This window comes from Echeneis naucrates, chromosome 4, assembly GCF_900963305.1.
Source record: "Echeneis naucrates chromosome 4, fEcheNa1.1, whole genome shotgun sequence".
Lineage (NCBI taxonomy): Eukaryota > Metazoa > Chordata > Actinopteri > Carangiformes > Echeneidae > Echeneis > Echeneis naucrates.
This window is the reverse complement of record NC_042514.1, coordinates 6,439,278-6,452,500: the sequence shown is the minus strand read 5'-3', so window position 1 is coordinate 6,452,500 and position 13,223 is coordinate 6,439,278. Positions and strand designations below refer to the sequence as shown.

General features: G+C 41.2%; 2 protein-coding genes across 3 annotated transcripts; both read left to right on the top strand.

The window, feature by feature from the left end:
• Positions 1-1,148: 1,148 nt before the first annotated feature.
• On the top strand, positions 1,149-5,802 carry mob3c (MOB kinase activator 3C). Of its 2 annotated transcripts, none has more exons than XR_003840650.1 (4): positions 1,149-1,498; positions 3,245-3,832; positions 4,777-5,064; positions 5,389-5,802. XR_003840650.1 is itself a non-coding variant. In XM_029499708.1 (4 exons), the coding sequence occupies exons 2-4, from the start codon at positions 3,415-3,417 to the stop codon at positions 5,416-5,418; spliced, it is 651 nt and encodes a 216-aa protein (XP_029355568.1). In that variant the 5' UTR covers positions 1,152-1,498; positions 3,245-3,414; the 3' UTR covers positions 5,419-5,802. The 2 variants fall into 2 exon arrangements, 1 of the variants encoding a protein (XP_029355568.1); XM_029499708.1 differs by having other exon boundaries at positions 1,152-1,498; positions 4,777-4,979.
• A 495-nt stretch (positions 5,803-6,297) lies between these two features.
• mknk1 (MAPK interacting serine/threonine kinase 1) lies at positions 6,298-13,064 on the top strand. The gene is made up of 14 exons (XM_029500002.1): positions 6,298-6,425; positions 7,074-7,136; positions 7,638-7,740; positions 7,825-7,926; positions 8,004-8,101; positions 8,267-8,346; positions 8,432-8,505; positions 8,597-8,701; positions 8,803-8,858; positions 8,958-9,053; positions 9,148-9,342; positions 10,100-10,264; positions 10,405-10,448; positions 11,668-13,064. Exons 2-14 carry the CDS (start codon positions 7,083-7,085, stop codon positions 11,888-11,890), a joined length of 1,395 nt encoding a protein of 464 aa, XP_029355862.1. The 5' UTR covers positions 6,298-6,425; positions 7,074-7,082; the 3' UTR covers positions 11,891-13,064.
• The last annotated feature ends 159 nt before the right edge of the window (positions 13,065-13,223 follow it).

Here is a 13,223-nt window from a genome sequence, read left to right as displayed (position 1 = left end):
ATCGTTATTTCCACTGCTGATACTAAACATCCAATAAGCATTTCAACAGCAACTTTCAACAATAATTATTGATGTAACATATCAGATAGGATATTAATGTAGCCTTGCCACTTGAATGTTTTTGTTCATCTACATTTTTTTTTACCACTATGACAGATTTCCATTAAGATAAATAAAAACAGTAAGGTCATAATAATACACTAATAAGAAAAGTCATGGTGACCTCAAGTGGACATGATTCATTACTGCAAGTCAGAATTTCTTTCTTTTTTTAAGTTCATTTTGTTTTTGTCAAAGTTTCTTGAAAGCATTGAATTGCACTTATTACTTTTTAATTTGTCATTTATTTTTATTTCTTTCATTCAACCTTCTCAAAGACCACCCAGCACATGAATCCACTGAGTGTGAGACGCATCTTAGTTTAGTAATAACTAACAACTTCTGTAGAGTTGTCTTTCCTGCTGGCTTTTACAATCGTTCTTTCTTAGTTAAGGAAATGTCATATATCAACCAGGCCTTTTTCACACAGACAAATCTCGGCCTTCGGATTGTTTAAAAACAAAAATCGCATCACTTGTGACTGCAGAAACAACTTGAACCTTGCTATGAAATGAATTCAATCTTTTGTCTGAGCGTTTTAACCCTCAGCTGCTAAAGAGACTCATGTCATGAAGTGCGTGGTCATTGTTTTTCCTGCAGGGTTTGTCTCACCCTATGGATTTTAGTGGCGCCCATTCACATTCAACACAATGGGAGCAGCTATCACTCAGCCCTCAAGGGCACAGGGAAATGGACAATTTCAGCGAAGCACTCCTGCTTTGGTTGACTGCAGATTCTTGCCAGTGTTTTGAAGAACATTTTTTGGGGAATAGCTCTTTCTCTATTTAAGGGTGAGCTTTGCTTTCAACTACAATATCTCTAAAAGGCCAAGAATTTAAATGATATGTTATTGAGACTTCACTAAAAAGCGAGCCACATGGACTGCCAAACATCCAGAAATATTTGTGGGATCCTGCTCTTTCTGTCCTATATGTGGCTCAAAAGGAGGGGTTGTTTTCTCAGGACCTTTACCAGAGGGCCTGGCTTTGCCTGCTTGATGAGAAGAAAGGGAAACAGAAAAAGAGGGAGGGCTGAGAAGGGTTTCTTTTCTTTCTTTTCTTTCATTTTATAGGACTTCTAGATATACACACACACACAGATATAGACACCAAACAGCGGGACCTAGTAGACAAAGTCAGGATGTGACATCATCAGCAGGAAGAGAAGCCAAACAACTTTTTCTCTCTTAACTCTGTTATCCCTGCTGCCGAGTGAAGTTGGAGCCGCTCGGTCTCTTAGTGGCCGGCTGGGAGGGAGAAGATCCAGAGGAGGCGAGAGGGGGGCAGAGCAGCTGGAGCTAACCTCCGCAGGGAGTTTAAAGTCGAGGGATCCAACGCCCAAATCCTGCCTGAACGTCCCACCACTTTCCACCTTATCCCAGACCCATCTCTTCAGCCAGGTACAGTGCAGACAGCTTTTTCCATTCAGCAATCTCTCACCTGTCTCTCTGTCTCTGTCTCTGTCTTTTCTCTTGTGTCCGTGACTTGCAATGTCTTCTTTGTGGAAGCAAATCTTTACTTCTTTTCTATTTGCATTTCTTAGCTTGCAGCGTCCGAAACAAACGATTAAAACCATGAAAGAATGCAGGGAGGGCAGCCAACCCCACTACGTGATCAGACGTGCCTCAGACATGCTGAGGCTGTTCAGGCATGCAGAGAAACGTCAAGGGATCAATTATTATTTTTTTTTTTTTTGCTGAGGAGGGATATAAGGCATCAGCGTCTTTGATAACTAAAAATGACCACTTTTAATGTCTGTCTCCCTGAGTATGAAGAATGAGTGAATGAAACTCTGTAACTTTGAACCTTCCTCATGAGCCCTTTTGTTATGGGCAATCCATTTAGAGCTATCTCATGACCACGTATTCACGCTCCCCCAGTGGTGAGCCCTGAGCTGGGATCAGACTTACTGTGAAAGCTAGTGGAAAATAAAAGCACCCCTCTCAAATATCAAATGCTGTCTTCCGTTTAAATAATTACCATCCCCTCAAATGGTTACCTCAGAGAATGAAGAGAAACTAACAAACCCATGAGCCTGACAAACACACGGTGGGTCTGCAGTTGTGTGTTTTGTGAAATGAGTCACTCTGTGTCAACTAAAGTTGGCTTATTGGCTTTATCACCATCAAAGCGGCTGGTGGATCAGTGTTTGGTTTGCAATGCAAGTACAGATTCATGAGGACACAGACACAGAAACTTCTGCTAATTTGTGTCACACACAAGCAAACACAGGAAATGTTAAAACCGGCCGCTCAATGAGGGACTTGGGATACAAATGCGGATATTGTATCATGTTGCAACCACAGTTACATGACAAATATCTGGAGGCAACATATGCATTGATCCTCTAAAGTACTAAAAGGAAACAGGAAATTCAGTAGAGAGCAGCATGTGTGGCAACAACGTGAAACCCACCCTTAAATGTGTCAAGAGTTTATTGCTTCGACACAATTTATCTGTAATAACCTATTCAGTTAATATTCAAATGCTACCATTTATTTTTATTATCATAGCAATAAAGGCAGCGGCTCACGTAACCATCCACTGACCTCCCAACCCCAATCAGTGGGTATAAATTTACCAGATGGAAAATCTTTTTTCTGTTTTTCTGTCATATCCCAAGACTCATTTCCCCAGGGAGGAGCTGGCAATCTGTTTTCTATCAGTTGTCATGCTCATTGTTTTTGCACCACACTTAGAAGTTTTTTCTCTCTGATAGCATCCATCGTGAGTCACAGCGTGCCGTTCATTTTTTCGATTCTGTTCGACCCTTCTGGACTGATTTTATTGCCACAAATGACTGAAACTGTTGCTGAAAATCTTATGATAAGGTCAGTTTGGTTGCCCAACAGCAGCGGATGCAACAATACCCCATTTTTGATTAACCCACTGATTTTTTTCTTGGTGAGGAGAGTAGAAACTTTGCACTACATGAGTTATTTTAGTGATCTAGTTCCTCAAAATGTTTGACTTGAAAACGTGTTGCTTGTTTTGCTTTTTTTTGTTTTTGTTTTTGTTTTTTTTTTTTGTGGGAACTGACAGTGATATTTATGGTTTTACTGTTATAGCTCTCAGATTTTGGTCACATCTACTTCTTTTGTTATTTCTATGGAAAAGCTGAGTTTTGTTGTTTGTCTGTTTCACAGGGACGTCCCACCATCTGACACAGAGCTTCCTTCAATCTTTGCATGACAGACACTGACCCCTGAACCGACCTAGTTCCTCTTTCTCAGGAAGGTCACGCTCTATCAAACCCAACTAATTATTATTCTGGAGAGTTCATTCTCCCCTTATCTCAGGGGAAACGACTAAATCAATGGCGTTGTGTCTCGGACAAGTGTTCAGCAAAGATAGAACATTCAGGCCAAGGAAGCGGTTTGAGCCTGGCACCCAGCGATTTGAACTCTACAAAAAGGCCCAGGCCTCGCTCAAGTCTGGTTTGGACCTCAGGAAAGTGGTACAGCTCCCAGAAGGAGAAAATATCAATGACTGGATTGCTGTTCATGTGGTGGATTTCTTTAACAGGATCAATCTGATCTATGGCACGGTGAGCGAGTACTGCACAGAGCGCACGTGTCCCATCATGTCTGGGGGTCTGAGGTATGAGTACAGGTGGCAGGACGGTGACGACTACAAGAAACCCACCAAGCTGCCCGCTCTCAAGTACATGAACCTGCTGATGGACTGGATAGAGTCGCTCATCAATAATGAGGACATCTTCCCCACCAGAGTAGGTGTGTGTGTGAGGTGTCTACAAATGAAGGTGTCAGGCCGTTATTGGATGTGTAACCTAATACGTGATTGAGCGCTGCTTGCACTTGATGTGGTGTCGGATCATTGCTGTAGCGTCAGCCACGGGGGCCGCACGACTCTACCAGATCGCAAACGGGATGATGAAGTTCAAGCAGAGGTTAATTAAACAATGTGGTTGACATTTTGTGGAGATTGAACGGCTGTTTGGTTATTTTATATCTGGACCAGATTTAACACCCAACAAGAGGTTAGAATCACACACATAATGGAGATGGAAGCTCGGGAGGTGACACAGTGGCACCACACCATGGCACTGCGTTTGAACCGGTCAAAGCAGGCTTTTTTTTTGTGGATATAGTTATATAGGCTTTAAAACTTTCACATAGGCGAAAGTGTGTGGTGGTTTTATCTATTTTTAGCTGTTTGTGCAGGATGTTCCTCTATTTTTCATACTATTTACCAAATATGTGTGCAATCAGGCAACAATTAGGCCAGATTTACTTTAGCATGAATACCACTCAACCACTACAGCCATTTTCTGTGCGTAATCTGGATAGTTTTCTTATTACAATCCATGTCATTGATTTTTGCAACAGTAAATATACTAAGAATCCAACTCTCACAGTTTGTAATACTATTTGAGTGTTTTGTTTCACATAGCTTTGCCAAATGAGATGTTAATATTTTAATTGGATACTTCAATTCTTCAACACAAATCATTTTACTGACTGATTTTGTATATTGTTTTTGATTTGATTTGATCTCAAGCTTTTCTAATTGTATATTATAAATGTCTATACATATTTTTATATGTGTAATTTATATAAGTAACTCAATTTAGAATTTTTGTTTCAAATTTAGTAAAAATTATTTCTTGGGTAGATGTTTCTTCAGCTCAGTAACGCCTCTTTCTTCTCTGCTCTAGGCGTACCTTTCCCTAAGAACTTTCAGCAGGTGTGCAAGAAGATCCTGAGCCGTCTCTTCAGAGTCTTCGTGCACGTTTACATCCATCACTTTGACAGCATCTGCAGCATGGGTGCAGAGGCCCACATTAATACCTGCTACAAGCACTACTACTACTTCATCTCCGAGTTCAACCTCATTGATCACTCTGAACTGGAGCCCCTGGTGAGATGATGGTGTGACCTCAGATTTGTGCGGGTGAAGTGAGAGGAAGCAGGAAAAAGAGGATCTGATAGATGTTTTCTAATAGGGGAGTTGATTTTCTGCAGTCTTATTATCTCTGATCTTGTTGCGCACCATGCTTGATGATGAGGCTGACAGTGTGTTTTCATCATGTATATTTGTGCAGTACAAGAAAGAAATGTGAATGTGACATTTACATCAACATGTAACGGAAAAGCAGAAATTATGAACTTTTTGACTGAAAGCCGTTTTATTTTCTCATTATTTTTGGTCTCCATCGGAACAACATTTTTATTTCTAATAATAGATTGAACTTAATAACAACCATTCATCTTCTCCGACAATATGAACTTGATATGTTTAACATGTCCTTTGTTTTCCACCCCAACAGAAAGAGATGACAGAGAAGATATGCAACTAAACCAAATGGACCACATTGACAAAGGAGTTTACATTTTGACATTACCTGAGCCTCGTGAGAAAATGCCACCATCAAAACCCTCAAAACAAAGAACAATTAATAAACCTGCATGAGCGATTTTCCAACCATAACTGGGAAGATCCTATTTTGTATCATGCAACTGCACCTTCAGATATTTTTACTTTAAGTCCTTATATTGCTGTGATGCCATCATTATAGGACTTTGTATGGCTTTATAATACTCCAGCTCATGTACTTATTCCCTTTCTTCACTCTTGCATGTATGTTTTATGTCTGACCTGTTGATATACAGTGCTGAGTCATTTTCATGAATGAAAGTTTGTACATTATTTGATGTGTTTGTTTTGTTTTGTTTTTTTTTTTTGCCAATAAAAATAGTGTTGAAGTAACTTTTTTTTCTAACTTAATGGACTGCACCACACAAAAACATACAAAACACACATAGTAATAACGATAACACAATAACTGACCTGACAGGGGGAAAGAGGGATTTTAACACAATGTCCATTTATGACAAATATTTGCTCATGTGGTTTGGTCTGCCAGACAGACTGAAAAAATCAACAGTTTCAGGCCAGAACCAACACAGACTGGGAATATTTGTCTATTATATTTGATTAAAGCGGATCGATAACAGAAACACAGACAGAAAAACGATCATGATGAAATGTTATTGGCGCGTGACGTCAGCCCATGTGACATCAGCGTGTAAATAAGATCTCACGAGGCCGTTCAGAAAAATCCCCTCTACGTGGAGAGGGGCGTGGCCAAGGGGGCGGGGCGGATTGAGGAAGAGTGGCGTGTCAGTGAGAGGCTGATTTCTGGCCAATAGGAGGAGGAGTAACGTCAAATGGGCGGGGCTAATTTCCCGCCGAGCGCGTCACCGCCTGGTTGACAGAGCTCGGTTAGCTATGGGCTCTCTCATCAGCTGGCGGAGGCTTTGACTGACGGGATCCGGCTGCTTTGGACGCTGAGTCCAGGTGAAGGTGTGTACTTTTCTCCAATTTAATACTTGCGACTTAACGCCGCTTCTCCTGTCTCCAAATACGAACCAGCTAATGGCCGGTTAAACCGTTTACTATGCTAGCGACCGGCTAGTGCTAACTAGCCGTGGCTAACGACAATAACAATATCGTATTGTCCAGTTAACACAAAGTGTAGCTTTTATTAGTTTAATGTTTTGCAAACTACTCTCTTGGTAGCGGTCCACAATAAAAGCCATTGTACCTAATCAGCGACAGACATGTTTTAGTTGCTCATTTGGTTGGTTTTTAAAAAGTGCCGACATTAATAGTTAGCTATATATGTATAGCTCATAACGTCAGCGTCACCTGGAGCTGTCATAACGCTGGTCAGTGCAGTTACGTGTTACTTGTTTTAGCAGCAGCCAAATGCATTCCCCAACCATAACACAGCACCACTTATTTAGCAGGAAGCCAGCTAACTTATGTCAATCCGGAACTGCAAACGAAGCGAAAAAGTGTAACCAGGGAGAGTAGGAAAAACTTTTCACCAGCAAAGATTGATGGATCTACGTGAGGTTCCATCTATGTACATTGGTTTGCCAGAGTATTTTGCGTCTGCTGACTCAGTTTGTTCCAGACTAGCTGAATATTTGTGATGTGCTGTCTCAGTTGGCAGGCATGGTGAGGCACAGCGTGACGGCGGAGCTGCAAGCCTTCCAGCACCCTTTCCAGGTAAGAGCTAACCTGTTTTCACCGCTGTCATCAAAACCACTAGCTTCCTGTCAAGTTAGGTGCTTGATAACAGAGTTGCCAGTAAGCGGTGTGCACACTGTGAAGGTTATCTTCACTGAAACAGAAGTTTCATCACTCTGTATGAGTCACACCCTGATACGGATTGTGAGAATACTTCTGGTAATATCCAGCCAGATAAGGCCTGTCATAGTGTTTCCTTTATTCTCATTAGGCCGCTCTTTTGGTAGGTTACTAAAGGGGAAGGTAGTCAGTAAGACTGTAACACAGGTTATATGATGATATGTCACAATGGTTTGTTTATTTATAAAAGAAGGGTTTATCAGTGATATGTGTTGTGAAATAATTCTTTCACATCACCACTAGAAACAGAAGTGGCAGTTATGTAGTCTTTCTCGAGCATATTCTCCTTTACCACCTGATCTCTCTCACTGCACTTTCCCTCTCGCTGTCCCCCTCACATGTGGTCTGTTTCTGTTACAGGGCAACTCCCTGGCATTGGGCCAAGTGGGGCAGAGCTGTGGGGGAACTCAGGAGAATGGTATCCCCACAGAGGACAGACAGCACCTTTCCCAAGGCCAATCAGGTACAGTGGCTTTCAGAACAGCCTGTAGGAATAGAAAAGTATGTGTTGTCATTTTGTTTCCATATGGATTACTCTGTTTTACAGGAGATTTTGAGAAGAGCCAGCCAGTGAACATCCCAGATGCAGCTAAAAGGAAGAAAAAGAAAAGAACGAGAGCCACAGACAGCTCCACGGGAACCTTTGATGGTATTAAAACTTATTTATATGGAGAAAAGGGAAGAAGATTTCAGTATTTTGTTACACATTTATATTTACTTTTACAGACCTCTACAAGCTAACAGATGAGGTGCTTGGTCAGGGAGCGTATGCCAAAGTCCAAGGATGCATAAGCCTGCAGAATGGACAGGAGTTTGCTGTGAAGGTAAGTGAGAATATTCTAGTCTTTAGCCTGGAAGTACACTTCCTCCTCACAAAACGCTCTTAAAGAAAATAAAAAAAAAATGCAAATTTGGCTCTTAGTTTTAAGTGTTTATAATCAAAATGTTTAATTTATTAACCAGTATACTGTGTGTTTTTGTCTATAAAGATCATAGAGAAAAGTGCAGGGCACAGTCGCAGCAGAGTCTTTCGAGAAGTGGAAACACTCTACCAGTGTCAAGGAAACAAGTGAGTGCATCTGATCAGTGACATTTCTTAATAAAAAGTAAGAGAGTGAATCTTACTCTAACCAATTTGAAATTCTCTGCTCCAGAAATATTTTGGAATTGATCCAGTTCTTTGAAGACAGCTCGTGCTTTTATTTAGTCTTTGAAAAACTGCGTGGAGGTAAGAATGAATGATATCTCAGCAGTTATAGTGTCTTCATACACACTGCCGTTTAAGACGCCTCATTAGTAATTATATTCTCTACCTTCAGGCTCCATTCTCACACACATCCAAAACCGGAAGCACTTTGATGAGCTGGAGGCCAGCAAGGTGGTCAGGGACATTGCCCAAGCTCTTGACTTCTTGCACACTAAGGGTAGGTTAGCATTATTATGTCCATCCCACCAAAGTCCAAACAAAAAAATCTGTAAATGTTTCTTTTGCATTTGATCATGGTGGCAATATGCTTTTCCACAGGCATTGCTCACAGAGACCTTAAGCTTGAGAACATTCTTTGTGAATACACAAATCAGGTAAGTGGCCACTAAAGGAGCTGTTAGAGGGACACTAGTTACCCTTAAAGCTGTAGATGATACTGCATAATAATGTTTTTCCTCTGTCTTCCTATTCAGGTGTCACCAGTTAAGATCTGTGATTTTGACTTGGGAAGTGGAGTGAAGCTCAGTAGTGCCTGTACGCCCATAACAACACCAGAGCTTACCACACCGGTAACAGTCAACCTTTGAATACATCACATACACAAAGAAAATAAATCTGTTGGATAACAGCAACTTAACTCCTGTATCATTTTCCCTCTCTTAGTGTGGCTCAGCCGAGTACATGGCTCCTGAAGTCGTGGAGGTGTTTACTGATGAAGCATCCTTCTATGACAAGCGCTGCGACCTTTGGAGCCTCGGGGTCATTCTTTACATTCTGCTGAGCGGAAGCCCCCCTTTTACTGGCCACTGTGGCACAGACTGTGGCTGGGATCGGGGAGAAACCTGCAGAACCTGTCAGGTATGCTGTTCCTAATCACTCTCAACACTTGCTCAGTGTCCTTCTGACTGTACACAGCCACAAACATTTGCCTCCTCCAGTATTTAATTGTGACCCTTGCCAATGTCAACTAAAGCCCAATGTTACTGGAGCTGAATAGGATTTTTTTGACCAGAGGAAAAGGCCCAAATGCATTCACATCTGGGTCAAATTTCTGCAGCAGACACTAGTATTTATTGCCTCCAATCTACCTTGATGCAATATCAAGATCTTGGTGAGTGTGTTAGAATGTGAAGGTTTATTTTCAGAGAGCAAAAAAGAAAACACAAAACAGTCACCTGCTCGGCATGTTGTTGTGGACTGAGAAGCACAGTGGCTACATAATGCTCAGGTCTGCAAGAATGAGTTGAAGCTTTAAAATCAAAGCGTTTTCGATAGAGGCACTGACAGGAACCACAACCCAGAAATGAGAGTGTGAGTGGCAGCCCGTAGTTTATTCTTTCTCCCCCGTGTCTGTGGATTTCCTCTGTAACTACATCTGCTGACATCCCTGCGGTTGTGTGCGGATCCTCAGTCTGAAGGCAAACTCATTTGGTTGTGTAAAAGGTTTCAACAGCCTGAATACCTATGTCAAAAAAGGCATTGTTTTCCAAAAACAGTGATTGATGTATGCTTCATTTTAGATCACATTCACCAAAAGCCTTGAAAACATCATAAATGACCATCAGATTGACAGCTGGAAAGCTTTACAGGATATTGTGTAATCCTCTCTCCTCAGAGCAACCTGTTTGAGAGCATTCATCAGGGCAAGTACGAGTTCCCAGACAAGGACTGGGCTCACATTACAGCAGAAGCCAAGGATCTCATATCCAAGCTGTTGGTTCGGGATGCCACCCTGCGCCTGAGTGCTGCTCAGGTCCTCAAGCACCCTTGGATGCAGGGGGTGTGTATGGTCAAAGCTTTGCCCTGATTTATTTTAATATTGTAATCTTGTCTGACCACAACATAGAAATTCTTTAGTTTTTATTTCTGTTGAAGACTTGATCTCAGGAAAACAATTTTTTCTCATTTTGCTTTTCACAGAACGCTCCAGAGAGAGGTCTTCCAACTCCTCATGTCCTACAGAGGTATGACTGAGAGTCTAGAAAGTCAAGTCAAAAGCCATTTGATGTTAATGAGGTGCTTCTAACACAGTCAGAGAATTTTCATTTCATATTAATTCTGAATTACAATTTGACACTGTATGTTGGGAATGTGGTATTTGGGACCATAGATCAGTTAGACACGTTTGGAAAAGAGGCAGAATATATTATCATACCTTATAGATGGAGTTATTGGAGACAATCGTGGCCTATCAGATTCACTAATTCCCTCCCCTTAAAACAAGGCTTATCCCATCACGACACACAGTTTTCCTCAGTTTGAAATATGAATGCAGCAGCTCATGCAGCTGATGTTGTCTGTTTTGCATTGAACTTACTTTCGAACTAATTTTGGACATGTCTATGATCCTGTGGTCATCCTTCCGTGCATAATAATGTGTGGCTTGGTAATGATCTGTTGATCACCTGATATTATTACCATATGAACATAAAATGGAAGATGCTGGGTTTATTTTCTGAACTTATTTTTAAAGATTTGTGTACTTGAAAAACATTCTGGACGAAATTTTGAAGCTTGTCTGCTTGATCCTCATTTGGTTAGTTTCCGTTAGTCGGTGGTAGCGCCTACGTTAATCAAATATACAATGGTAATTTGTATAATAATAGTTGTCAATACTTAATTAGAGGCTACAGTTATAAACTGGGGGTGTCTGCTCTGAGCTGCCACATTGAAAAGCAATGGGGGAGGGTTTGCTGTCAAAACGAAATGTGAATTCATCTATTGAGCAATATTTCAATTAAAAAAGGGAACCTGAACAGTAAGAAGGAAGTCTGAAAAGCAGCTCGTCTATCATCAGTAATTGTGGCATGAGAGTGCACAAGCTCACTCCAGTTAGAGACTTAAGATCTAACAGATACCTACTGCCTTTATGTGGCCGTGCATGAGGTCGGACTAAATGCCTGGAAAAACCCAGACTAAAAGTGCAATGCTGAGCTCTGTGTCAGTAAGGGGGATTGCACAATATACATCAATTTATGACACCAGATCCTGCGCTGTGCTTCTCCTTTCCGTAGGGGTGGGGGTGGGGGTGGGGGTAGGCAAGGTGCCAAACTGTAGAGGACAAAAGACAAAACTTTCATGTCCCAGCAGTAAATGCCAGCATGTGTTTGTTTTAAAAACAAATTGTCATCGTCAGTTCATTCTGCATGTTCTCATTCACTCCTTCTCTTTGTGTTCTTGTAGGAACAGCAGCACCAAAGACCTGACCCAGTTTGCAGCAGAAGCCATTGCCTTTAACCGGCAGCTATCTCAGCACGACGAGCAGCAGGAGGAGGACGTCACTGTGGTCGTTTGCTCAATGAGGCTTTCTCCTCCCTCCAACTCCAGACTGGCCCGTAGACGGGCGCAGTCCAACGCGCTGCGCACCAAGGACTTCGCACCCACTTCGGATGACCTTGCACCCTGAAGGGGCAGTATAAGCCCCTCTCTCACCTTGTCATGCTCTCTGGCTGATTTTTAGCCTCTACCTGCTCCTTCTGTCTGTGTGTTTGTTTTGTTTTGACGGGGAGCCTCATAGGATCAGCCACATCCTCAGAAGTGACTAACTGTTCCTGGTGCAAAGCTCCTTCCCATGGCCAGTAATCTTATCACATAGACTAGAGTTTGGGCATCAAGGGGACTTTTGATCCTCAGCTACCGCTTCTTAATTGAAAACATAGTGGAAACTCCTGAGATTTGTCCAGGAGTCATTTTAAGCTGCCTCAGTCTTAAATAAGGCCTCTCTCTCTCTCTTTTTTTTGAGAATAGCTTTGGGTTTAGGTAATTCACTCAGTAAATTTCTGATAACCCCAAAACAGCAGAAACCGCTCCTAAAGCCAGCAGTTTATGTTACAAAATCCATTTGGTACATATCATTATCAAAACAGCATTACATGGGTTCAGCACAGTTATGCAGATGCTGCTGCCTTCGTGAAATATATAATTCTGAATAGCTTTTATTTTCTTATTCCAACTATGAATTGATATTTTTTTTAATGATTCTTATTGCTTCTCAGTCACTCGAGGAAAGGGATCAGCTGTCTTTTTTATTTTTTCAAGCGTGTATCTGTACGTGATTTGATGCGTGTTGAGGTATGTAGTTTAGATGAAAAATCAAGACTACACTTCGAGGAAATTATGGCATTTTTGCCTGCATATTTATGTTGTTGTTGTCAGGTGTTTTTAAAGAGCATAGACAGAGCTTACAGGAAGTGTGTGAATGGATACAAAGTGTTGGAGAAGACACTCCCAACACACACACACTATTTCTCTTTGGTTGTAGCATTCACACCAACACAAGCTACCTGTAGCACTGATGTACTTTAAATGTATTTAAAGGGAAAATATTAAAACAGAAATTTGTTTTCTCCAACAATGTGAATTTAAAATCTTCTGTGTAACTTTTCTTTTTTTAAGCATTACCTCAGCCTTTTTTGCACCACGTTTGCAGGTTTTGTACTATTAAGAAAAAAACAAACAAACACCATCCCAAAAAGATTTGCTTACTTTCTTATTGGATGTCTATTAATTTGATATTTCTGGATGTTTTGAGTCAGAATGACTTGAAATGTGGGAATTTCAGTAGTTTTAGGTGATGAAACGTAAAGGGGATTTATGAACAGTTGATCTTGATAGAGAGCTAAAGGATTCCTCACTAGGGTTGAAGGGATTTATTTTTATACAAGTATTTGTATATTGTTCAGTTTTGTATATATTTGTTATGTGAATGTGCCTATTGAAAGTGTGATGGAGTAACTGAG

What these genes read in the sequence shown, in the direction of transcription:
- mob3c (XM_029499708.1), top strand. Translation starts at nt 3,415, where the DNA reads ATGGCGTTGTGTCTCGGACAAGTGTTCAGCAAAGATAGAACATTCAGG. An exon ending in CATCTTCCCCACCAGAGTAG is followed by an intron (nt 3,833 to 4,776) that starts GTGTGTGTGTGA and finishes TCTCTGCTCTAG; the next exon opens with GCGTACCTTTCCCTAAGAAC. An exon ending in ACTCTGAACTGGAGCCCCTG is followed by an intron (nt 4,980 to 5,388) that starts GTGAGATGATGG and finishes CCACCCCAACAG; the next exon opens with AAAGAGATGACAGAGAAGAT.
- mknk1 (XM_029500002.1), top strand. Translation starts at nt 7,083, where the DNA reads ATGGTGAGGCACAGCGTGACGGCGGAGCTGCAAGCCTTCCAGCACCCT. An exon ending in TTTGTGAATACACAAATCAG is followed by an intron (nt 8,859 to 8,957) that starts GTAAGTGGCCAC and finishes CTTCCTATTCAG; the next exon opens with GTGTCACCAGTTAAGATCTG. An exon ending in AAACCTGCAGAACCTGTCAG is followed by an intron (nt 9,343 to 10,099) that starts GTATGCTGTTCC and finishes CTCTCTCCTCAG; the next exon opens with AGCAACCTGTTTGAGAGCAT.